At 43.6% G+C, this 26,473-nt stretch overlaps 2 protein-coding genes across 2 annotated transcripts in view; one reads left to right on the forward strand and one right to left on the reverse strand.

Annotated features, from left to right (window-relative positions):
• Window positions 1-24,732, forward strand: part of LOC134324696 (lactase/phlorizin hydrolase) — a 28,611-nt gene extending 3,879 nt beyond the window's left edge. Inside the window, exons 3-19 of the mRNA XM_063006619.1 lie at window positions 10-80; window positions 174-257; window positions 1,868-1,961; window positions 3,446-3,524; window positions 5,244-5,913; window positions 6,145-6,790; window positions 7,132-8,694; window positions 9,806-10,074; window positions 10,169-10,459; window positions 13,833-14,031; window positions 14,115-14,317; window positions 14,415-14,521; window positions 18,877-19,008; window positions 20,279-20,502; window positions 22,249-22,485; window positions 22,576-22,813; window positions 24,666-24,732. Coding sequence (XP_062862689.1) covers window positions 10-80; window positions 174-257; window positions 1,868-1,961; window positions 3,446-3,524; window positions 5,244-5,913; window positions 6,145-6,790; window positions 7,132-8,694; window positions 9,806-10,074; window positions 10,169-10,459; window positions 13,833-14,031; window positions 14,115-14,317; window positions 14,415-14,521; window positions 18,877-19,008; window positions 20,279-20,502; window positions 22,249-22,485; window positions 22,576-22,813; window positions 24,666-24,732 — 5,174 coding nt within the window. The remainder of the gene's footprint in view (window positions 1-9; window positions 81-173; window positions 258-1,867; window positions 1,962-3,445; window positions 3,525-5,243; window positions 5,914-6,144; window positions 6,791-7,131; window positions 8,695-9,805; window positions 10,075-10,168; window positions 10,460-13,832; window positions 14,032-14,114; window positions 14,318-14,414; window positions 14,522-18,876; window positions 19,009-20,278; window positions 20,503-22,248; window positions 22,486-22,575; window positions 22,814-24,665) is intronic.
• LOC134324406 (lactase/phlorizin hydrolase-like) lies at window positions 8,747-9,527 on the reverse strand. Its single transcript, XM_063006243.1, has 2 exons — window positions 9,462-9,527; window positions 8,747-9,385 (listed from the first exon to the last, which is right to left on the reverse strand). The coding sequence occupies exons 1-2, from the start codon at window positions 9,525-9,527 to the stop codon at window positions 8,747-8,749; spliced, it is 705 nt and encodes a 234-aa protein (XP_062862313.1).
• Window positions 24,733-26,473: the final 1,741 nt, after the last annotated feature.

A 26,473-nucleotide genomic window follows, 5' to 3' on the forward strand; every position in this document is an offset into this window, starting at 1 on the left:
GTATTTCAGATGGCCAGGTTTCTCTAGGAATGAGAGCCGATAGCACAGCTCACATGTACCAAACAGAATCCATGTACATGGTGAGAGATTAAATAGAATTTAATATAGAATTACATGATCACAATGTAAACATGTTTATCTTATCTGTTATGATATGTGCTATTTCATTTCAGAAATATGTAGACTTCCTGTCTCTGCATGTAGACTATAGCTGCAAAACTCCAGCAGACCTGATGGAAGCACTGACACACATTCAGGTAATAACGGGGTGAACAAGTGAGGATCAGGGGTACCAGGGTGGCACCGAATCAACATCTCGAATCATCTCTTTCAATCTGTTATTAAATGTTAGTCTCTAAATGCACATTTACAGTTTCATGAAGCATCAGGCTGATTAAAAATAGCATCAGAACATTTATACCTTTATTTATGTATGGTGTAACAAACAGTTGTGAAATAAAAGGAAAATATCTCAATCTGCAACACTTCACCTTACGTATTTATTTGGGCTCTCGGGTGGCACGGCGGTAAATCTACTCTCCCACTACTGCCGAGATCTGGAGATCCAGGGTTCCAATCTCAGCGTCTGCATGGACACGACTGGCTAATCATGACTGACACAGCGTAGACGTCGAAAGTGCCGTTCCCCAAAAAAACCGTGCCAAGTCTGATACGAGGACCAGATCTGCTGTGGCGACGCCTAAATAAAGGAGCAGCCGAAAGAAAAATATCTATTCATTCATTTATTTTCTTAACCGCTTATCCAATTACGGTCGCGCGGGGTGCTGGAACCTATACCAGCTTTTCAATGGGCGCAAGGCACACAGTAACACCCTGGACGGGACGCCAGTCCATCGCAGGGCAGACACACACACACACACACACACACACACACATTCACCTATAGAGCAATTCAGTGTCTCTAATTAACCTGACTGCACATTTTTGGACTGTGGGAGGAAACCATTGCAGACACGGGGAGAACATGCAAACTCCACACAGAAAGGCTTGCTTTGAGGCGACAGTGCTACCCACACGAGGTAAAGGAATGAAGTCGAGACTGCCGTGCTAACAATGCTGCTCCTGCCAGATGTGACGGGAACCGGGAGTCTTTGCACCAAGAATGTCAAGAACTCATTACAGACCGGACTGAATAATGAAGAACTCCAATTATTTTTGCTAGTTATAACTTTCAGTTCAATATAATTTTGTGTTTGTATGATTTGTGTAAATCCTATTTATTTAAAGTATCCTCCAGGCCACCCAAAGAGGACGGGGGTCCCTGCTGAGTCTGGTTCCTCTCTTGGCTTGCTCAATAGGGGTTTTTGGTCTGTTGGTCCTGGATTCTGTAAAGTTGCTTTGAGATCCATTGTAAAAAGCGCTCTATAAATACATTTGGCCTGAATTGACTTGACTACCCACTGAGCCACCGTGCCATCCTCGGAAGAAAAGTATACGTTTCTTTATTTGCCACCACTTTTTTATTCTAGGAAGGTGGATCCCTCTCATTTTTACACTCTGACGTTATTGTTTTGGTTTTCTCCTCCTTTGTCCTCTTTTAAAGGGTTAATTTAGACACTCAGGTGGTGAAACAGTCAAATATCGGCTGTGCTGTCGACTACTGGGTGTCCACACAGACATGCGACTGTAATTGCGAATTGATTCACGGATAGTAATGTGTGAATCTCTAAATGTAAATGCAATCTAGTTCATTAAAGATTAGGTCTGAATTACTCCTTTTTGGTATGGTAAAAATAATCAAATCTTTTCTGAATTTAAAAGCACATAAAAACAGCTAATTAATTAAATCACTTGTGATTTGCCTGGATTCTGCAGCATTCTCCTCAAATGAACTGTATGTTTTCAGGATTCTGTTGGTCCTCAGCACATGCTGGTGTATCAGATCAGCATAAACGAATGTGCTGACAGCAGTTTCCAGCCTCTCATCAGCGTCCTTGAAGGTACAAGTCTCGTCTCTGTCCTTCTTAATGTAATCTTAAACGCTAGTCACGCCTTTATATCCTAATTACACAAATCTTAAATGTATCATAAAGTATACGGCTTTAGATTGATTATCTAAATGTTCTTTTTGGAATGTCTGATAACGAGCTTTATCACTGATTACCTTTCATAGGTTCAATAAATGAAGTTATATACACCGATCAGCCATAACATTAAAACCACCTCCTTATTTCTACACTCGCAGTTCTACAATTACTGACTGTAGTCCATCTGTTTCTCTACATGCTTTGTTACCTCCCTTTCACCCTGTTCTTCAATGGTCAGGACCCTCACAGGACCACCACAGAGCAGGTATTATTTAGGTGGTGGATGATTCTCAGCACTGCCGTGACACTGACATGGTGGTGGTGTGTTAGTGTGTGTTGTGCTGGTATGAGTGGATCAGACACAGCAGCGCTGCTGGAGTTTTTAAACACCGTGTCCACTCACTGTCCACTCTATCAGACACTCCTACCTAGTCGGTCCACCTTGTAGATGTAAAGTCAGAGACGATCGCTCATCTATTGCTGCTGTTTGAGTCGCTCATCTTCTAGACCTTCATCAGTGGTCACAGGACGCTGCCCACGGGGCGCTGTTGGCTGGATGTTTTTGGTTGGTGGACTATTCTCAGTCCAGCAGTGACAGTGAGGTGTTTAAAAACTACAGCAGTGCTGCTGTGTCTGATCCACTCATACCAGCACAACACACACTAACACACCACCACCATGTCAGTGTCACTGCAGTGCTGAGAATCATCCACCACCTAAATAATACCTGCTCTGTGGGGGTCCTGTGGGGGTCCTGACCATTGAAGAACAGGGGGAAAGGGGGGTAACAAAGCATGTAGAAAAACAGATGGACTACAGTCAGTAATTGTAGAACTACAAAGTGCTTCTATATGGTAAGTGGAGCTGATAAAATGGACAGTGAGTGTAGAAACAAGGAGGTGGTTTTAATGTTATAGCTGATCAGTGTATACATACACTATATGGACAAAAGTATTGGGACACCCCTTCTGATGATAACATGCATAATAAATTAATTATATAAAGTTTGCGACTTTGCAGCAACAGTTTAGGGAAGGCTTTTTCCCTGTGTGCACAAAGCACACTCTATATACATGAAGAAAACCCTGAACCCTGATTCCAGCCCCACTGAACAGCTTTGTAATGAACCGGAACATCAACTGAGGCTTTCTTGACCAGCATTAGTGCCCAGTCATGCAAATTCCCACAGACTTACTTCAAAGTCTTTAAGGAGCGGCTGTTGTAGCTGAAAAGATCACACAGACTTCACTATTTTAATACCGGGACGTCCAACACGCTCGTGGTCAGCAAGGTCGGTGTCCAAATACTTTTGGCCATTAAAGTTGTGTATGTATGTATATATACATGATACGTGAATGATGTACACATGTATGCAAGTAATAAAATTCTACTTACAGTTTTAAGGAACACACAGGTTCATCTTCTGGGCTGTGATATTACAGACCTGTTGGGAGAGCTCGAGCAAGAATCCACAAGGTAAATTTATAAACACACACATTGTTCAAATAATACTTTCATTTTCAGTCCACACAGTTATTCCTTGTAGTTACTGAGATCTCTGTGCGAATCACCTATTAAATGTGTTTTTATCTTCATCAGATTTTTAATTAAAAAAAACACATTAAACATCACATTAAAGACTTTAATGCAATTCAGCCAACTGAACGAATGATTTATTCCGGTTGCTCCCGCTAGAGGGCGCCAGAGCGAATTATTTGTCCACATGAATTGATCGATGGATTGATTGTCAGACAGACAGATAAACAGATGAACAAACTGGCTGACAGACAGACAGATAGACAGATCAAAATATTATGGCCATAGAGTGTGCAGCCGACATAGTCTTGTCAGTTCAGGGAAGCTCGGGCTCTCAGTACCTGGATCGGCACGCAGGCGCTGAAGGCCTCCAAAGTGCGTTACTGTGGTTATCTAGTAACCTGTGATTAATTTGGGGTGGTACTGCTCATAATTTCTCTCTATCACTGAAACCACTGAATGGTCGTTGTTTTAGTTCAACACGTCACATTAAATTTTGTTCACGTTAATCGTTGTTCGTACAGCCTGTGTCCTATCAATAAGTATGTGTGAATGCATAATTACAGTGTTGCTGCCACCATCTGGTAAAAAGAGGAATTCCATGGTGAATTTGTATGATGTGTGTGTGTGTGTGTGTGTGTTTTTTATTTATTTTTTACTGTGCTAGCAGGCCACTAATAATGCAATTTAAGACAGAAGACGCGGGCCGTATAAAATCGGACCTCGGGCCGCGATTGGCCCAGTTTATTGACACAGATAATTGCCAAGTCGTTTCAGCGTCCTTACGCTAATAACAAACTGGTGTAGATGTGCAAAAGATCAAGAGTTTCTTTATTTGTGAAACCGATATAAATATATAACTTCACCAAATGATGAACATCCCTCATTTTAACACCAGGCGGACTTTAATCTCGAAATCGAAACTTGACCAACAAAATATTTTTTCTTAAAGTGGCCTTAATACGCCGTTGTATCAAACACAATGTGTTACTAGCATAATTATTTTTTAAAGGGATTTCAATTAACCTTTTTCAGAATTTTCAGATTTCTGGGGATTTTCTGGCGTGTATTGATGATCATTCTGTTCTATAAACACTGTTTGTAAGCATTCGACTATATTCATTCCTAAATTTACTGGCACTTATTGAAACCCCTGAGTTTTACAGACATTACTAGCCAGGAGCTACTATTAAGCTAAAAAGTAAATAAGAACTCAACATGTCCGGACAAAGTTCTTAGATTAAGATCGGCCCACATTTTATGAGTGACTTATTCAGAAATTCAGATACAGAGGAACCTCGATTTAACGTATTTTGGATTTAACAGATACCCAATGTCCGGTCTGATTGTTTAAAAATTCTGTGAGGAGCGTACCAAGACCGGTAGTTCAGTAATTGTCCAGTAGCCGGTGCTCGTCTCTCTGTTTACATGAGTGAGAGGATTTATTTTGACAGGAGGCTCGCTCTGTTCTCGCCTTTTTCTCGGTGTTTATGCTTATTTTGATATTTATTCACAGGTTTTACATTTCATATTTACAGATCTATTTACATTCTATTTCAGGCAATCGCATTTTACAGACCAATGTCTATTCTAGTGTCGTTGTTCCTCAATAATTCCAACCTTCATAAGCCAAGTTGTTTATCCTTCTGTACTGCACAGCCTGCAGAGCGAAGTCCCAGGAGCTATCAGCCAGGAAAGAAGTGCTGTCTGGGAGAAATTCAGAACCCAGAGCCCGTCTGAGAGGGACGCCTTCCTGGACGGCTCCTTCCCGAAAGAATTCGAATGGGCGGTCTCCACCGAGTCGTTCAAAGTCGAGGGCGGCTGGTCCGAGCACGGCAAAGGGGAGACCACGTGGGACTGCTTCGGCCACGAGTGGAAAGTCTTCAATAACCAGACGGCCGATGTTGCCTGTGACAGCTACCACAAAGTGGACTACGACGTGTACCTCCTGAGAGGCCTGCTCTCCCCTCATTACCAGTTCTCCATCTCCTGGGCCAGAATTTTCCCCACAGGTCAGAAGGACAGCCTGCTTGAGAAGGGGGCTTCGTATTACGACGAGCTGATCGACAAGCTCCTGCAGTCAGGAATTCAACCCACCGTGACTTTACATCACTGGGATCTGCCCCAAGCTCTGCAGGACCAGGGCGGATGGAGAAACGTGTCTATCGTGGCGGCGTTCAAAGACTTTGCAGACTTCTGCTTCTCCAGATATGGGAACAGGGTGAAGACCTGGAACACCCTCAGCAGTCCGTATGTTGTGAGCAACTCTGGGTACGGCACAGGAGAACATCCACCGGGTATCGAAGACCCCATTGTGGCTTCTTACCAGGTACGTCTGACAATTTATCCTTGCAGCTGAATACTATTTACACTACGAGGGATCTTCAAAAAGTTTCTGCACTTTTATATTTTGGTTATAAGCCGTGAACGGAAGGTGATGGAGTGTAGAAAAGTGATGGAGTTTGTTTTTGAGATTCTTAATAAATAGAGAAACTTTTTGAAGAACTCTCGTACTATTTTAAAGCCCACTGGACGACGATCTTCCTATTTTTCTTTCCAGGTGACGCACAACATGCTAAAAGCTCACGCCGAGGCGTGGCACGTCTACGACAGTACCTATCGAAAAGAGCAGGGTGGAAGAGTGGGCATCGCTCTCAGCTCAGACTGGGCCGAACCGAAGAATCCGACCTCGCCTCAGGACGTCCAGGCTGCCGAGCGTTACCTGAACTTTATGCTCGGATGGTTTGCTCACCCTATCTTTGTAGACGGCGATTACCCAGCGTCGCTGAGAAAGCAGATCGAGCAGAAGAGAACCGAGTGCGGCACGGAGCTCGCCAGGCTCCCCGTCTTCACCGAAGCCGAAAGACTTCGGATCAAGGGTACGGCCGATTTCTTCGGGCTGAACCACCACACCTCACGACTCGTCAATGAGAGTCTGGGAAGTTGTTCCGCCGGACCGGAGAGCGTCGGAGACTTTCAGGGTCACGTCGATCCCGACTGGCCCACGACGGCATCGAGCGAGATTCAGTCCGTGCCGTGGGGTCTCCGTCGCCTGCTGAACTACATCGCTGCGGCGTACACGTCCGTCACTAAGGTTCCCATTTACGTCACCGGGAACGGGATGCCGACAGAGTACGACGAGGACGTGCTGAACGACACTCGGCGTATAGACTTCCTGAAGGCGTACACCAACGAAGCTCTGAAAGGTAATTGTTACTTTTATTAAGGTGGAAACTTTGTGTACGAAGGTTCTGATTATAATAGCCGCTGGCTTTGGAGAATAAAATTTTGGGTACACTATTGCTAACAGGTGTGGTAAATTAGTCTAGATTATTATGTACTTTCTTCTAGTTTTTATTTACGGCTGTATAAATGGGTGTAAATCGAACATGGAATACAGTGTGGGAGGCTTTGGATATGTAATATGTAAATAATGTGTAGTGGTCACTGTTTGTTTGTATGTAAGTTCAAGTTCAACAATGTGAAAAATAATAAAAATACTTATTAAAAAAAACATTAATTAATTAATTGTGTTTTTTTTCTACAGCGATTAATCTGGACAGTGTGAACGTAAAGAGGTTCACAGTCCAGTCCCTGTTAGACGGATTTGAAGGTCCTCAGGGCTACAGCCAACGATTTGGACTACATTTTGTCGACTTTGAGGATCCTAACAGACCCAGAACCCCCAAGGCTTCGGCGTACTACTTCTCCCAGCTCGTCGAAAGAAACGGGTTTGCCGAGATTGGGACGCCCTCTTTCAGGGAAACGTTCGATACACAAAAGAGTCTGAAGCTTCCCAGCCTGCCGCCGTCTGAGGTCCCTTCGAATGCAAAAGTCGTTTGGGAGAAGTTCTCACGTCAGTCCAGGTTTGAGAGGAACCTTTATCACTACGGGACGTTTCCCGAGGGGTTTAAATGGGGCGTGTCGTCCTCGGCGTATCAGGTCGAAGGTGGCTGGAACGCTGATTGGAAGGGGCTCAGCGTGTGGGATACATTCACCCACAAGCCTGGCGCCATCCAAAACGACGCCAACGGTGACGTGGCTTGTGACAGCTATAACAGAATGGAGGAAGATCTGTACATGCTGAGAGCGCTGAAAATAAAGACGTACAGGTTCTCGCTGTCCTGGCCACGGATCTTCCCCAGCGGCTATAAAGAGTCTGTAAACAAAAAGGGCGTGGACTATTACAACCGGCTCATAGATCGCCTCATGGCGTATGGCATCACGCCGATGGTTACGCTCTACCACTGGGATCTACCTCAAGCTCTTGAAGACATCGGTGGCTGGGATAACGTCGTCATGATTGAAATATTCAACGAATACTGCGACTTCTGCTTCCAAACCTTCGGAGACAGAGTCAAATTCTGGATGACCTTCAACCAACCCCACACCATCGCCTGGGTAGGTTACGGCCTGGGAATGTTCCCCCCAAACGTTAACAAGCCGGCGGACGCTCCTTACAGGGTGGCGCACAACCTCCTAAAGGCGCACGCCAAAGCGTACCACACGTACGACGAGAACTACAGAAAGAGCCAGAACGGCCTGATCAGCCTGAGTCTGAACGCCGACTGGATCGAGCCCCTGGACGTGAACGCTCCCCGCGAGGTGGTGGCCGCCGACCGAGCGCTCCAGTTCCAGCTCGGATGGTTCGCGCATCCCATCTTCAAAAACGGCGACTATCCTGACGCCATGAAGTGGCAGGTGGGCAACAAGAGTGAGCTTCAGGGGTTATCCGAATCCAGGTTGCCGGCTTTCACAGAGCAGGAGAAATCCTACATCCGGGGCACGGCCGACGTCTTCTGCATCAACGCCTACACCACCAGACGGGCGCATCACGTGACCGCCAGGCTTTCGCCCAAATCGTACGAGTATGATCAGGATGTCGGGACTAAAGACGCGGAAGACTCTCAGGGCACGGCGATGAAAGAGTTAAGGGCGGCGGCTTACGGACTGAGAAGGCTCCTCAACTGGATAAAGGAGGAGTACGGAGATCCTGAAATCTACGTAACGGAAAACGGCGTGGCTACGAGCGCTGGAACTACAAGAACTACAGTCGACGACACCGACAGAATCTTCTTCCTCAAGACGTACATCGATGAGGCGCTTAAAGGTGTGGAAATTTAGCTTGTATAATATTTTTATATATATTTTTACTAGCAGGTTTATGTAGAGTAGCCAATTAGTCTTCCTCTGCTGGAGACCCTGATGGCATCCAAGGAGGTATATTCAACAGACGGCATCCCGTTCCCGGTGACGTAAATGGGAACCTTAGTGACGGACGTGTACGCCGCAGCGATGTAGTTCAGCAGGCGACGGAGACCCCACGGCACGGACTGAATCTCGCTCGATGCCGTCGTGGGCCAGTCGGGATCGACATGACCCTGAAAGTCTCCGACGCTCTCCGGTCCGGCGGAACAACTTCCCAGACTCTCATTGACGAGTCGTGAGGTGTGGTGGTTCAGCCCGAAGAAATCGGCCGTACCCTTGATCCGAAGTCTTTCGGCTTCGGTGAAGACGGGGAGCCTGGCGAGCTCCGTGCCGCACTCGGTTCTCTTCTGCTCGATCTGCTTTCTCAGCGACGCTGGGTAATCGCCGTCTACAAAGATAGGGTGAGCAAACCATCCGAGCATAAAGTTCAGGTAACGCTCGGCAGCCTGGACGTCCTGAGGCGAGGTCGGATTCTTCGGTTCGGCCCAGTCTGAGCTGAGAGCGATGCCCACTCTTCCACCCTGCTCTTTTCGATAGGTACTGTCGTAGACGTGCCACGCCTCAGCGTGAGCTTTTAGCATGTTGTGCGTCACCTTGAGAGAAAAATAGGAAGATCGTCGTCCAGCGGGCTTTAAAATAGTACGAGAGCCCTTCCTCCGACGTATTCGCACTCCACCAACCCCTTCTTATTCGCCCGTACTTCGGTGGGTCGTGCGTGTGTTTGGTCTTGCGCATGGAGAGTCACGCGCTACTAACCAGGATCCTTACTCGGCTTCGAAGCCCCCGCCCACTTTTTAGTCCCCTTTTTTCCCACCCTGGTTTCGTCTGCTGCAGGCACTGCAGATTGTGCCCGCTAGGGGGCGCCCAGTTGAACGGTAGAGAGTAACTCAATAATTAGAAAGTGTGTCCTCATACTTTTGGCCATATGCACAAATATTCTTAGTAAATCAGATCAAGATCGTGTTTTTTAAACCGTGCATTAATGATCCATCGAATCCCTGTGTACGTTTTAGCTCAAAACTTGGACGGAGTGCGACTGAAGGGATACACGGCCTGGTCTCTGCTGGACTCTTTCGAGTGGCTTAACGGCTACAGCGTCGGGTTTGGACTTCACCACGTGGATTTCACGAAGCCTGATCGGCCGAGAACTCCCAAACGCAGCGCGCACTATTACTACCAAGTGGTCAGAGACAACGGGTTTCCGCTACCTGACGAGGAGAAGCACGTGTACGGCCGCTTCGGAGAGGGGTTCGTGTGGAGCGCAGCTACCGCGTCGTATCAGGTGAGCAGGCGGTACGTCCACGTCACACTGACGTCTATATGACCTGTAAAGTCTCGTCATTTGTCGTATTTCGTTTTGTGTTCACGACCTTTAGATCGAGGGCGGATGGAGGGCGGACGGGAAAGGTCTGAGTATCTGGGACAAGTTTGCCCACACGCCGCTCAGAGTGGGAAACGACGACAACGGCGACATCGCCTGCGACAGCTACAACAAAATCAGCGAGGATGTAGAAATGCTTAAACAGCTCAAGGTTAATCATTACCGCTTCTCCGTGTCATGGCCGAGAATTCTGCCGGACGGAACCACCAGGAACATCAACGCAGCCGGACTGAACTATTACCACCGGCTGGTGGACGCACTTTTGGCGGCCAACATCAAACCACAAGTAAGAAAACGCTTCTCTACAGTTTGGTCCCACTGTGATTTACAAGATGTAACATAAAACCTCCACAAGGGGGCGTTCGCGTACAAGTTTATGTGGCTGTTAAAATTCGTTTATTTAATTATTCTTATTATTTTTCTCAGCAATCCATTTTTTTGGCTCCCGGGGTTTGAAAAATCCTGCTGTAGGGTGATGTGGGTCAACACCGTAGCCATGAATCGAACACTAGGGGGTGCAAATTCACCAAATCAAATCAAGATTTATTTGTCACATACAGAGTCGTTCACAGTACAACCGGCAATGAAATGCTTTTGTGACTGCTCGGCCACATTAGTAATCAGTACAAAAATATATAATTACTAATGAAAAATAGAATTGTTTTAAAATGTAAAAACTAATTTAAAATTAAAATAGAAACTTAAAATGTAATTAAAACTGAATTGAACATAATACTGTGCAACATAATGTTGTGAAACTTGTGATTATTATATACAAATTAATAATTATTATTATATATAGAGCCAGTGATAGCTCAGTGGTTAAGGTACTGGACTAGTAAACAGAAGGTTGCCGGTTCAAGCCCCGCCACCACCAAGTTGCCACTGTTGGGTCTCTGAGCGAGGCCCTTAATCCTCAATTGCTCATCGTGTTCTGCTCATTGTGTAAGTCGCTTTGGAGGCAGACAGACAGACAGACAGACAGACAGACAGACAGACAGACAGACAGAGACAGGCAGGCAGGCAGATTAGTATTACAGACAGACAGACAGACAGACAGACAGAGTATGAGGCAGTATACACGCTTGTACATATATACACATACAGTATATATTATATATGTGTGAAACCTTGATTTAATGTATTTCTGATTTAATGGACAAAATCTGTAAAACTGAATGTCTGCTCCGATTGTTTAAAATTCCCGTAAGAAGCGTACCGAGACCAGCAGTTCAGTAATCGTCCACTAGCTGGCGTACGTCTCTCTGTTTATATGAGTGAGAGGCTTTATCTAGGTATTACTGAAAAGTCAGAACTTATTAAGTAAGTAAAAGTGGTGTTTCTGTGACTCACGCATGTGAGGAATATGGTTTTGTATGAAATATGAAATTTCTCCCCAATAGTGCAGTCCACCAATTTTAATATTTATTTACAGGTTTTACATTACATATTTACTGATCTATTTACGTTCTTTGGTGTACTGTTTACCACCTTTAGTGCTGTGTTTTCAGATATTTTTGCTCCCCCGGGAAAAAACCTCGCTGTTTTGGACAATCGCTTTTTACGGCCCAGTTAAATCAGGGTTCCTTTAGTATCTTTCTAGCCCTTGACCAGCACTGTTTCCTATATATGGACTGCAGGTCAGGAAGGTTCCTATCAGTTGTTGATTCCTGCAGTATCAACAACCGATCAATCTTGGTCCAGTTCCAACCCTGGACAGGCCAGTAATCCACCCATCGCAGGGCTTTAGCCATTCCACATCCTCAGACATGGCCGATTATGTATGTATGTATGTATTTACAGTGTATCACAAAAGTGAGTACACCCCTCACATTTCTGCAAATATTTCATTATATCTTTTCATGGGACAACACTATAGACATGAAACTTGGATATAAGTTAGAGTAGTCAGTGTACAGCTTGTATAGCAGTGTAGATTTACTGTCTTCTGAAAATAACTCAATACACAGCCATTAATGTCTAAATAGCTGCAACATAAGTGAGTACACCCCACAGTGAACATGTCCAAATTGTGCCCAAATGTGTCGTTGTCCCTCCCTGGTGTCATGTGTCAAGGTCCCAGGTGTAAATGGGGAGCAGGGCTGTTAAATTTGGTGTTTTGGGTACAATTCTCTCATACTGGCCACTGGATATTCAACATGGCACCTCATGGCAAAGAACTCTCTGAGGATGTGAGAAATAGAATTGTTGCTCTCCACAAAGATGGCCTGGGCTATAAGAAGAATGCTAACACCCTGAAACTGAGCTACAGCATGGTGGCCAAGGTCATACAGCGGTTTTCCAGGACAGGTTCCACTCGGAACAGGCTTCGCCAGGGTCGACCAAAGAAGTCGAGTCCACGTGTTCGGCGTCATATCCAGAGGTTGGCTTTAAAAAATAGACACATGAGTGCTGCCAGCATTGCTGCAGAGGTTGAAGACGTGGGAGGTCAGCCTGTCAGTGCTCAGACCATACGCCGCACACTGCATCAACTCGGTCTGCATGGTCGTCATCCCAGAAGGAAGCTGACGCACAAGAAAGCCCGCAAACAGTTTGCTGAAGACAAGCAGTCCAAGAACATGGATTACTGGAATGCCCTGTGGTCTGACGAGACCAAGATAAACTTGTTTGGCTCAGATGGTGTCCAGCATGTGTGGCGGCGCCCTGGTGAGAAGTACCAAGACAACTGTATCTTGCCTACAGTCAAGCATGGTGGTGGTAGCATCATGGTCTTGGGCTGCATGAGTGTTGCTGGCACTGGGGAGCTGCGGTTCATTGAGGGAAACATGAATTCCAACATGTACTGTGACATTCTGAAACAGAGCATGATCCCCTCCCTTCGAAAACTGGGCCTCATGGCAGTTTTCCAACAGGATAACAACCCAAACACAACCTCCAAGATGACAACTGCCTTGCTGAGGAAGCTGAAGGTAAAGGTGATGGACTAAACCCAATTGAGCACCTGTGGCGCATCCTCAAGTGGAAGGTGGAGGAGTTCAAGGTGTCTAACATCCACCAGCTCCGTGATGTCATCATGGAGGAGTGGAAGAGGATTCCAGTAGCAACCTGTGCAGCTCTGGTGAATTCCATGCCCAGGAGGGTTAAGGCAGTGCTGGATAATAATGGTGGTCACACAAAATATTGACACTTTGGGCACAATTTGGACATGTTCACTGTGGGGTGTACTCACTTATGCTGCAGCTATTTAGACATTAATGGCTGTGTGTTGAGTTATTTTCAGAAGACAGTAAATCTACACTGCTATACAAGCTGTACACTGACTACTCTAACTTATATCCAAGTTTTATTTCTATAGTGTTGTCCCATGAAAAGATATAATAAAATATTTGCAGAAATGTGAGGGGTGTACTCACTTTTGTGATACACTGTATGTATGTATAGACGCCAGGCTTGCCGGATCTGGAAACCGGATCTCAGTGGTGTTGAGATAGTGTAATAGACTGCTGCACCACCCAAGCGCCTTTGCAGTTATTAAACAGAACTAAGTCTAATACAGCCTTTACAACCAAGAGATCATAATATAAATTTGGATTTTTTTGCTGTGCTAATTTAAATGATCCTTTAAAAGCATAGCTGATGTTTCTCCAGCCCTAATTATTTGTTTTATATATTTATATACTTATGTGCCTCTTTTCCAGGTCACCCTGTATCACTGGGACCTCCCTCAGGCACTGCAGAACGTGGGAGGCTGGGAGAACGACACGATCGTCTCCAGGTTCAGGGACTACGCTGATGTCGTCTACAGCAGTCTAGGAGACAAAGTCAAATTCTGGATCACCATTAACGAGCCCTATAACGTGGCGAACATCGGGCACGGTTACGGCACTGCCGCGCCTGGTACGTCGTCGTTAAAAGATGCGTTATGCTTTAATCAGTATTTAATTACATGTATTTAGTAATCAGAATGCTTTAATGTTCAGGTATAAGCGTGAGACCGGGCACAGCGCCCTACACCGTGGCTCACAATCTGATCAAGGCCCACGCTGAGGCCTGGCATCTGTACAACGACGAGTACAGAGCCAAGCAAGGTGGCATCATTGGCATCACCATCAACTCAGACTGGGCAGAGCCTCGAAACCCTTACAAACAGGAGGACTACGACGCAGCCATGCGTGTCGTAGAGGTAAGAACGAATAGTTTTAACATTTTAACCTGGACAGCCTGGTTTATATAAAACGATTAGGACCACGACCGAGCCGTAACTCTCTGTTCTGATCTAGTTCCAGATCGGCTGGTTCGCTCACCCTGTTTTTAACGGCGATTATAATGCGGTGATGAAGAACAGGGTTCGAGAGAGAAGTTTGGCAGCTGGTCTGGCAAAGTCCCGGTAAAACACATTTAATAATTTAATAATTTCCTTCAGGATAAATAAAGATCTGTCTGTCTGTCTATCTATCTATATATATCTGTACATCTATCTATCTATCTATCTGTCTGTCTGTCTATCTATCTATATATACTGTATCTGTATATCTATCTATCTATCTATCTGTATATCTGTCTGTCTGTCTGTCTGTCTATCTATCTATATATCTATCTGTCTGTCTATCTATCTATATATACTGTATCTGTATATCTATCTATCTATCTATCTGTATATCTATCTGTCTGTCTGTCTATCTATCTATATATACTGTATCTGTATATCTATCTATCTATCTATCTGTATATCTGTCTGTCTGTCTGTCTATCTATCTATATGTCTATTTATCTATCTGTCTGTATGTATATCTGTCTTTCTATAAATTTGTCTGTCTATCTATGTCTATCTATATATCTCTATATCTATGTATTTGTCTATATACAGTGTATCACAAAAGTGAGTACACCCCTCACATTTCTGCAGATATTTAAGTATATCTTTTCATGGGACAACACTGACAAAATGACACTTTGACACAATGAAAAGTAGTCTGTGTGCAGCTTATATAACAGTGTAAATTTATTCTTCCCTCAAAATAACTCAATATACAGCCATTAATGTCTAAACCACCGGCAACAAAAGTGAGTACACCCCTTAGTGAAAGTTCCTGAAGTGTCAATATTTTGTGTGGCCACCATTATTTCCCAGAACTGCCTTAACTCTCCTGGGCATGGAGTTTACCAGAGCTTCACAGGTTGCCACTGGAATGCTTTTCCACTCCTCCATGAGGACATCATGGAGCTGGCGGATATTCGAGACTTTGCGCTCCTCCACCTTCCGCTTGAGGATGCCCCAAAGATGTTCTATTGGGTTTAGGTCTGGAGACATGCTTGGCCAGTCCATCACCTTTACCCTCAGCCTCTTCAATAAAGCAGACAGAGGTCTTAGAGGTGTGTTTAAGGTCATTATCATGCTGGAACACTGCCCTGCGACCCAGTTTCCGGAGGGAGGGGATCATGCTCTGCTTCAGTATTTCACAGTACATATTGGAGTTCATGTGTCCCTCAATGAAATGTAACTCCCCAACACCTGCTGCACTCATGCAGCCCCAGACCATGGCATTCCCACCACCATGCTTGACTGTAGGCATGACACACTTATCTTTGTACTCCTCACCTGATTGCCGCCACACATGCTTGAGACCATCTGAACCAAACAAATGAATCTTGGTCTCATCAGACCATAGGACATGGTTCCAGTAATCCATGTCCTTTGTTGACATGTCTTCAGCAAACTGTTTGCGGGCTTTCTTGTGTAGAGACTTCAGAAGAGGCTTCCTTCTGGGGTGACAGCCATGCAGACCAATTTGATGTAGTGTGCGGCGTATGGTCTGAGCACTGACAGGCTGACCCCCCACCTTTTCAATCTCTGCAGCAATGCTGACAGCACTCCTGCGCCTATCTTTCAAAGACAGCAGTTGGATGTGACGCTGAGCACGTGCACTCAGCTTCTTTGGACGACCAACGCGAGGTCTGTTCTGAGTGGACCCTGCTCTTTTAAAACGCTGGATGATCTTGGCCACTGTGCTGCAGCTCAGTTTCAGGGTGTTGGCAATCTTCTTGTATCCTTGGCCATCTTCATGTAGCGCAACAATTCGTCTTTTAAGATCCTCAGAGAGTTCTTTGCCATGAGGTGCCATGTTGGAACTTTCAGTGACCAGTATGAGAGAGTGTGAGAGCTGTACTACTAAATTGAACACACCTGCTCCCTATGCACACCTGAGACCTAGCAACACTAACAAATCACATTTTGGAGGGAAAATGACACGCAGTGCTCAATTTGGACATTTAGGGGTGTAGTCTCTTAGGGGTGTACTCACTTTTGTTGCCGGTGGTTTAGACATTAATGGCTGTATATTGAGTTATTTTGAGGGAAGAATAAATTTACACTGTTATATAAGCTGCACACAGACTACTTTTCATTGTGTCAAAGTGTCATTTTGTCAGTGTTGTCCCATGAAAAGATATACTTAAATATCTGCAGAAATGTGAGGGGTGTACTCACTTTTGTGATACACTGTATGTACAGTGTATCACAAAAGTGAGTACACCCCTCACATTTCTGCAAATATTTCATTATATCTTTTCATGGGACAACACTATAGACATGAAACTTGGATATAACTTAGAGTAGTCAGTGTACAGCTTGTATAGCAGTGTAGATTTACTGTCTTCTGAAAATAACTCAACACACAGCCATTAATGTCTAAATAGCTGGCAACATAAGTGAGTACACCCCACAGTGAACATGTCCAAATTGTGCCCAAATGTGTCGTTGTCCCTCCCTGGTGTCATGTGTCAAGGTCCCAGGTGTAAATGGGGAGCAGGGCTGTTAAATTTGGTGTTTTGGGTACAATTCTCTCATACTGGCCACTGGATATTCAACATGGCACCTCATGGCAAAGAACTCTCTGAGGATGTGAGAAATAGAATTGTTGCTCTCCACAAAGATGGCCTGGGCTATTAGAAGATTGCTAACACCCTGAAACTGAGCTACAGCATGGTGGCCAAGGTCATACAGCGGTTTTCCAGGACAGGTTCCACTCGGAACAGGCTTCGCCAGGGTCGACCAAAGAAGTCGAGTCCACGTGTTCGGCGTCATATCCAGAGGTTGGCTTTAAAAAATAGACACATGAGTGCTGCCAGCATTGCTGCAGAGGTTGAAGACGTGGGAGGTCAGCCTGTCAGTGCTCAGACCATACGTTGCACACTGCATCAACTCGGTCTGCATGGTCGTCATCCCAGAAGGAAGCTGACGCACAAGAAAGCCCGCAAACAGTTTGCTGAAGACAAGCAGTCCAAGAACATGGATTACTGGAATGCCCTGTGGTCTGACGAGACCAAGATAAACTTGTTTGGCTCAGATGGTGTCCAGCATGTGTGGCGGCGCCCTGGTGAGAAGTACCAAGACAACTGTATCTTGCCTACAGTCAAGCATGGTGGTGGTAGCATCATGGTCTTGGGCTGATTGAGTGTTGCTGGCACTGGGGAGCTGCAGTTCATTGAGGGAAACATGAATTCCAACATGTACTGTGACATTCCGAAACAGAGCATGATCCCCTCCCTTCGAAAACTGGGCCTCATGGCAGTTTTCCAACAGGATAACGACCCCAAACACAACCTCCAAGATGACAACTGCCTTGCTGAGGAAGCTGAAGGTAAAGGTGATGGACTAAACCCAATTGAGCACCTGTGGCGCATCCTCAAGTGGAAGGTGGAGGAGTTCCAGGTGTCTAACATCCACCAGCTCCGTGATGTCATCATGGAGGAGTGGAAGAGGATTCCAGTAGCAACCTGTGCAGCTCTGGTGAATTCCATGCCCAGGAGGGTTAAGGCAGTGCTGGATAATAATGGTGGTCACACAAAATATTGACACTTTGGGCACAATTTAGACATGTTCACTGTGGGGTGTACTCACTTATGTTGCCAGCCATTTAGACATTAATGGCTGTGTGTTGAGTTATTTTCAGAAGACAGTAAATCTACACTGCTATACAAGTTGTACACTGACTACTCTAACTTATATCCAAGTTTTATTTCTATAGTGTTGTCCCATGAAAAGATATAATAAAATATTTGCAGAAATGTGAGGGGTGTACTCACTTTTGTGATACACTGTATCTGTATGTCTATCTAGCTGTAGGCTGTCTGTCTATCTATCTATCTGTCTGTCTGTCTATCTATCTGTCTGTCTGTCTGTCTGTCTGTCTGTCTCTCTATCTATCTATCTATCTATCTATATATATATATATCTGTCTGTCTGTCTGTCTGTCTGTCTGTCTGTGTCTATCTATCTATATATCTGTATATCTATCTGTCTGTCTGTCTATCTATCTATCTATATATATATATATATCTGTATATCTGTCTTTCTGTCTGTCTATATCTATCTATATATCTGTCTGTCTATCTGTCTGTCTGTCTGTCTGTCTGTCTATCTATATATATATATATATCTGTATATCTATCTATCTCTCTGTCTATCTATCTATTTATTTATCTATATATCTGTCTGTCTATCTATCTGTCTATATATCTATTAATTGCACCTTTTAGTCTTACTCCTTAGTTGTTATTGTTTGTTTTTTATTTTACTTTTATTTCTCTATTGAACTACATGGACGTGTTTTTGTGATGCTTGTAATGTTTGAATTGCTGCTGTAACTCTGCAGGTTTCCTTTAGGGATCAATAAATTAATCAGTAAATCAGTAAATCAGTGAGATTTTATAGTCGTGTGTATGTACTCGTGTTTTTTAAAGTCTTCCAGAATTCACCCCTGAGGAGATTAAAAGGATTAAAGGCACTCATGATTACTTCGGGTTTAATCACTACACCACCGTGCTCGCCTTTGACGTGGATTATAAAAACCTTCAACATTACGATGCTGACAGGTGAGTTATTCCACCGAGAGTCAATAAAGATCAATAAAGTCTGTAGATTTTGATTAGACATCAATTAAACATAAAACAATACAGATAATATTTGTCATGTAGGTCACAAATCTGCTTTGTTGTTTACAATACATATAATTTATTATAATGTATAATAATTCTTATAATAATTCTTTTTTTTATTACATTTCCCCCAATTTTCCTCCTGTTTTAGTCATATCCGATTACCCGATCATATTTTGCTTGCTCTAATGGAAGAGGGCTGTAACTAACATACCCCCCTTCAACACTACAATACAAACCACTTCTTTTTACCTTCACGAGCTGGGTTCATATGGAGATCCGTGTCTCACACTGAGAGTTTCACACCGATCTCTATTATCTTCCTCAAGGTTTCTTCCTGTAATTTTAAGGGGGTTTTTCCTACCACAGTTGCCCTCGGCGGCTCAACAGGAGGTTTTTGGTCTGTCGGTCCTGGATTCTGTAAAGTTGCTTTGAGACAAAGCCTATTGTAAAAAGCGCTATATAAATAAATTTGACTTGACTTGACTCAGGGCACGGTGGCTCGGTGGGTAGCGCTGTAGCCTCACAGCAAGAAGGTCCTGGGTTCGATCCCCAGGCGTGTCGGTCCGGGTCCTTTCTGTGTGTAGTTTGCATGTTCTCCCCGTGTATGCGTGGGTTTCCTCCCACAGTCCAAAAACATGCAGCCAGGCTAACTGGAGATACTGAATTTCCCTATGGACAGATTTCGGGTTTCCCCAGAACATATCTAGTGGTGAAGCTCAATTTATGACTGTATCACCCAAGCACCACAATAACTATTACATGTACTTGATTACTTACATTCAGATGTGAGCAGTTTGGCTTAGCTAATTAAACTTTCTGCATGATTTTGAAAATAATATTAATAATATGTTTTAAACATAAAATAAAACCAAGAGGATTTTTCTTATTTTAATAATTTATTCCATTATCTTAATGAATGATGTCTTCTGCCGGTAATGTATTAATACTTTCAGAAGAGTCGTATTATTTAATACTGAATAACCCTGTTGCCACGTTCTAAGAGAACGACCATTTGTTATGTTATTTAACACTGAATTTACTCAGTTTTACAGTATTTGTGATGTCACTCATTTGTTAAGTATTTAAAAAGTACATTTTAAAGGCACCACACTGCAGGAACGATCCACATTATACATGAATACAATTTCCCTCACATCAACCATGCAGTTATTTCAATATTTCATTTCTATTTATATTGCTATAGAGGAGTCGGGACCATTCATGACCGCTCGTGGCTGGACTCTGGATCGGCCTGGTTGAAAATCACACCGCCTGGATTCAGAAAAATCCTGAATTTCATCAAGGACGAGTACGGGAACCCTCCTGTTTACATCACCGAGAACGGCATCTCAGAGAGAGGAGACGTGAACTTAAACGACGTGCACAGGATTCACTACTACAAAAACTACATCAACCAGGCTCTGAAAGGTAGAACCCACGTTACTTTAGCTCACGTACAAACCAGGTGATTCAACACTGAATCTAGTAACACACACACTTCACTACTCAGAATGTGTTTTGGTCGAATCTCAGGCACCTTTGTTCCATTTTTACAAGGTTTCTAAGTGGAAGACGAGCTGAATATGAGTAACAGGACTGAGCATTTAACCTACAATTAGTAAATACATGAAATATAGCAGCATGGAGAACATACTAAAGCACCAGAACACCGGGCACAGTCTAGTGACACAAAAAAGAACACAAAATGTTCTTTTTAAAATAAAGAATAAATGTTGGTAACAGGAATGAACGTGGAGATGAATCTTCTCAGTCAGAGTTACAATATTTTCAAACATACAAGGGAATAAAGGGAGAACCTACTAATGCTCTTCCCGTGACCTTCAGTAGATACAGATAATGAACATTTCTGTTCAAAATGTGAGCTGATTGATGAGAATATTTCCACATTTTTTATTATCAGAAGGATGATTATGTGAGGGTAACAGGACTGACTGAGTGAAAACCTGGGAACGTGACTAAAACATGGATTTAAACCACATTATTATACATTTCTCATTAAAAATGCATTTTTAAGTTAGTTTTCATAAAAATTTTTACACATAACGTCCTGGGGTTGGAAATTTCAACAATTCGCTCTGTGGATTGATTAAAACACCTCTTTTGGAACGATCTACAGGGACAGAGGTCAACAGGTAACAGCAAGGATGGTCAAAATTCACATCTTTTGAGGAAAAACTTCACTTTTTCTTCACAACCCCTAAAAAGCAGCTTAATTACTTAATTACTTTTTAAAACCCAAACCTATTTTGCATAAAGAAACAACCTGTTCATCACAAACTTTGTGAATATCTCAGGTCACGCTGGAAGAAGTTATCAACAGTTCAGTTTATTGCCGCTAGGTGGCGACAAAACACTATGATTCAAAACCCATTCAGGCCAATCGTTATGTGTCAGGCTCCGGTCTTGGAGTTTCACAGTATTGTCGAGTTTTATTTTTCTACCTAATTTAAGAAGCACTTTGTAGTTCAATTACTGACTGTAGTCCATCTGTTCCTCTACATGCTTTGTTAGCCCCCTTTCATGCTGTTCTTCAATGGTCAGGACGCCCACAGGACCACCACAGAGCAGGTATTATTTAGGTGGTGGATCATTCTCAGCACTGCAGTGACACTGACATGGTGGTGGTGTGTTAGTGTGTGTTGTGCTGGTATGAGTGGATCAGACACAGCAGCGCTGCTGGAGTTTTTGAACACCTCACTGTCACTGCTGGACTGAGAATCGTCCACCAACCAAAAATATCCAGCCAACAGCGCCCCGTGGGCAGCGTCCTGTGACCACTGATGAAGGTCTAGAAGATGAGCGACTCAAACAGCAGCAATAGATGAGCGATCGTCTCTGACTTTACATCTACAAGGTGGACCGACTAGGTAGGAGTGTCTAATAGAGTGGACAGTGAGTGGACACGGTGTTTAAAAACTCCAGTAGCGCTGCTGTGTCTAATCCACTCATACCAGCACAACACACACTAACACACCACCACTATGTCAGTGTCACTGCAGTGCTGAGAATGATCCACCACCTAAATAATACCTGCTCTGTGGTGGTCCTGACCATTGAAGAACAGCATGAAAGGAGCCAACAAAGTATGTAGAGAAACAGATGTAATGTCCTGGTGACAGAAATGGAACCAATTCGGTTGTTTTCTCTCACCAGCTTATCTGCTCGACGGCGTGGATATCCGTGGTTATACAGCCTGGACTTTGATGGATAACCTGGAATGGGCGACGGGTTTTGCTGAGAAATTCGGTTTCTTTTACGTGAATCGCTCGGATCCATCCCTACCACGTATCCCCAAGGATTCTGTCAAATACTACGCCACCGTCGCCAACTGCAACGGCTTCCCAGATCCCAGCCAAGGGCCCCATGAATGTGAAAACACTGGAACGGAAGGTAACAGAAAGCGAATACAATTTTTTAAAACTATGGTTACTGAATTCAGTCGAAATATCGCACCGACATCGTGTTGTTTTGTTTCGGCAGGAACGAGCACACCTCCAACCTCCACGCCCTCCATACACAAGTTGATGATGGTGAATTTCCTGGGGATGGATCTACCAGGTCCAGAAGCTGAAGTGGCTCTTAATGTTCTCTTCAGTCTCACCATCGCAGGCGTGGTCGCAGGAGTGGTCGCAGGAGTCCTCATCACCTACCAGTGCATCAAGGCTAGAAAGACCTCGAAAAAGCCCAGCGAGGAATTTATAGGACTTGAGAATAAATTGTAATAAATTATTTTAATAAAAATTGATTTTTTTTTTCTATTGTGAATCTGGTTTGTAGGATTGGTTAAAATATATGTACCATAAATAAATAAAATAAAACCGGAATAAATAAATATATGCACAGTTTAATGCACACAACATTTTTTAAAAGTTTGGACAGCAGGTAAAATGCAGATTTTAATAAAGGCAGTAATTTGTACACTATATTTGATAATTATCTAATTAAAAGCAGCACACAGAAGAATGGTTTAATGTTTTACACTCTCAGCTTTATTGGATTTGCATTAATTTCTAATTTGATGCCTGCTAAGTTCTAAAAAGGAACAGGAACAGTGTAAGTGTGTGTATTGATTAAAACACCTCTTGTGGAACATTCTGCATGGACAGAGATCAACAAGTAACAGCGAGGATGGGTCAAAGTTCACATCTTTGGAGAAAAATGGCTAAGAATTTGTGCATTTTGCCCTGTACAACCTATAAAATTATTAAAAGATCTCTGTGCATAAAGGACATGACTGAAAACCAAGATTAACCCTGGTGTAGTCTTTTGTAAACATTCTGTAAAATCCTCTCGTACTCGTGAGGGTGAAAAATGACCTGCTGACCTGCCTTCACTTTGAAACCCCTAAAATAAAGCAGCTTAATGAAAGTTTAAATCCCAAAACTATTTTGGAAAAAGAATCAACCCGTCACAAACTTTGTGAACGTCTCGGATCACTGTAGAAAAAGTCAAATTGCACTTTATGGCCGCTAGGTGGCGACAAAACACCATGATTCAAAACCAAAGCAGCCAAGAGTGAATCTTGGAGGTTCTTCCTACCTAATGGCAAGTTCACGCTACACAACTTGATCTCTTGTAATCGGGAGTCTTTTAAGTCATTTGGTTTTAACACTACACGACTGATCGGTGACAGGGGGTCACACACTACACCGTCTATTACCGGGAGGAATCTCAGACGAGTCTGTCTGGTCTTTCAAACTACGTTTTGTCACGAAAACAAACGCGAGAAGTGACGAGAGGTTTAGAGATACCACGTCCGAAAATACACGTCAACAATAAGCGAGCAATCAAATCGATCAGTTTGATCGCTGATGTGTAGTGTAAAAACAAGTACGAAAAAGAAATGAACCCGAGTGGATTTGGCTACGCGGTCAGCAGAGATCGTTCTGTTCTGTAGTGAGCTGGAGGTTAATAAATATTTTTTGCAATGCAGCGTGGGTATGATGGTTTGGCGTGGACGATAAGTCACAAATACCGTAAAGCTTGTGTGTGTGCTGATGTATTCTGATTAAAACTGATTATATTATGCTCCTTTTCCACTCGTCCCCCAGGTTTCCCTTCTGTATCTTGCGTTCACAACAATCACAACCCGATCGCAACACTTTTCACGCTACACGATTCTGAGTCACCGACAGGTCCAGATATTTAACATGCTAGATATTTTTCCTCGAGTCTGTGAGCGCCCGGCGAGCCGCTCGGATCATGTCGTTGAACGGTTCACACATAGCGATCGAGAGCTCAGAGCTGCCACATCTATGGCGACCTGCCGGCGAGCGAATACACAAATTCAAGGCAGAAATTGTGTAGTGTGAACTAGGCATAACTTAACTAATCTGCTCATTAGTAACACCTTTTATGGACTGGTTTTGGTCTATTAAAATGCAACACACAAACATACAGACCCCCAGAAACTGATGCTATTTTCGAAGTACCTTGAAAGCTTGAAAAATGAACCTGGAATTACATCAATTGATCAGATGCCACTGAAACTTGTAGTTTGGTCTGTCCAAGCACCAAAAGTTTATAAACAGATTCAGAATTCACACGTGATGGATGTAACTTTTGTGCAGTTGGGTCTCAGGTCCGGGGTTAGACCTGGTGCTTACCGCCCTGTGTAATGCTGAGGAGACGGACTAAAGTTACTTAGCAGGTTTTTTTTCCCCTTTAGTTTAAGTTTTATTTGAAGCTGTTTGACACTCCTAGTCTAAATACATAAAACCACCCAGAAGAAAATGATTCAGATCGATTGCTGCCTTTTTCTTAGTGGTTTGAGTATAAAGCAATTTAAACATCGTCAAACTACAATATATTTTTGGTAAAATGCTACAAGTGTTTATTATGGACACGTTTATTGTTCCTATTGTCCTAAAACATATAAAGTATTCTGTGCATGAACCATAGTTTTAGAATTTGTTGGCATATGATGTGAGGTATAGTATAATATACAGTATGTTATATATCAATCACTATTGCACATCGTTCACTTTAACAGCAATTCGAACCTTATATGGTAACCGTGGAGCGATGCGGTGGCTCGGTGGGTAGCACTGTCGCCACACATCAAGAAGCTCCTGTGTCCTTTCTGTGTGGAGTTTGCATGTTCTCCCAGTGTCTGCGTGGGTTTCCTCCTGGTGCTCCGGTTTCCTCCCACAATACAAAGACATTCAGCCAGGTTAATGTGTGTGTGTACTGTGTTCGACTGATGACCTGTCCAGGGTGTTTCCTACCCTTTACCCAATAAACTGGACCCACCACAATCCTGGTGGTTAAACTGATTAAATTCATGTATTATTATAATAATTGAACACGGACTGAACTGTAAATGATACTTGATTTTTAATATAAATTAAAATGAGCACTTTTTAATAAATGTCGCCCCGTTTTGCTTTGAGATGTCGTGACGCTAAATCCCGTTATTATTGTTTGGTGCTGTGGGCCACACCCAGTAATGAAGGCTGTTCGGAGGAGCTGAGAGCACCGGAGCTAAATTTAGGGCAGGAGAAATCACATCACTCTGAGCATCATCAGAGACCCTGCGGACGACCCCAGCAGACTCCCGTGACGACAGCGAGGGCCCCTGCTAGGCTCCGTTAGGGCCGGTCGATGCGTTCGGAGCGTTTACGGCGCGGTTTAAAGCAGCGGCGAGCGGTCACCCGGGGAGCTTTGACGTCACGTTAATCCCAGAACTGTGTAAACAAACCCTCGGGATGAGCGGTGTTTACGGTGGGCTCAGGTCTCGGGATCACTGGAGTACCACCGTAATACCACAGCGGGCATGGTCGCAAAAATAGATAATAAACGTTGAATTTGGTCATACATTTCAGGTTTTCATGTTCTCTCATAGGTTATTAACTGTTGTAGGAGGTTGGAGCTCATTTTTACCTCATATTATGGTATAAAGGATGATGTAACTCTAAAATGCTTTTATGCTTTCTGAAAACAATACACCCAAGAGAGATCCGTGTTGCATATTTAAGGTGTTTTTAAATCCTAAACATCCTAAAGTTTTAAAATAAAGTTATTCCTACCGCAGTACTCGATACCCCGCACATCTCAGAGCCAGTTAAAGCACTTATAACTGTGGTGTCTACAGGAGCTGACAGGAAGTGGCCGTTACGGTGCTTATCAACAGTAAGATGGTCAGCTTGTGGTTTGTTTTATCCATCACTACAGAGCTGGATATCGATACACTCCTATTACAGGAAGGAACCCCGGTGTCCTTCCCACCTAAAACACCAGAACGAGGAAACAGTATTATTTAAATCACCCGTGCAGGTCATAACGTTATAATGATAGACACATCCTGCATAACTAATAACGTCTTTATTAAACACCTCGTGTTATTCATATTTAATGTTATTTATATTTATTGTTATTT

The sequence above is a fragment of the Trichomycterus rosablanca genome, chromosome 12 (assembly GCF_030014385.1).
Source record: "Trichomycterus rosablanca isolate fTriRos1 chromosome 12, fTriRos1.hap1, whole genome shotgun sequence".
NCBI lineage: Eukaryota > Metazoa > Chordata > Actinopteri > Siluriformes > Trichomycteridae > Trichomycterus > Trichomycterus rosablanca.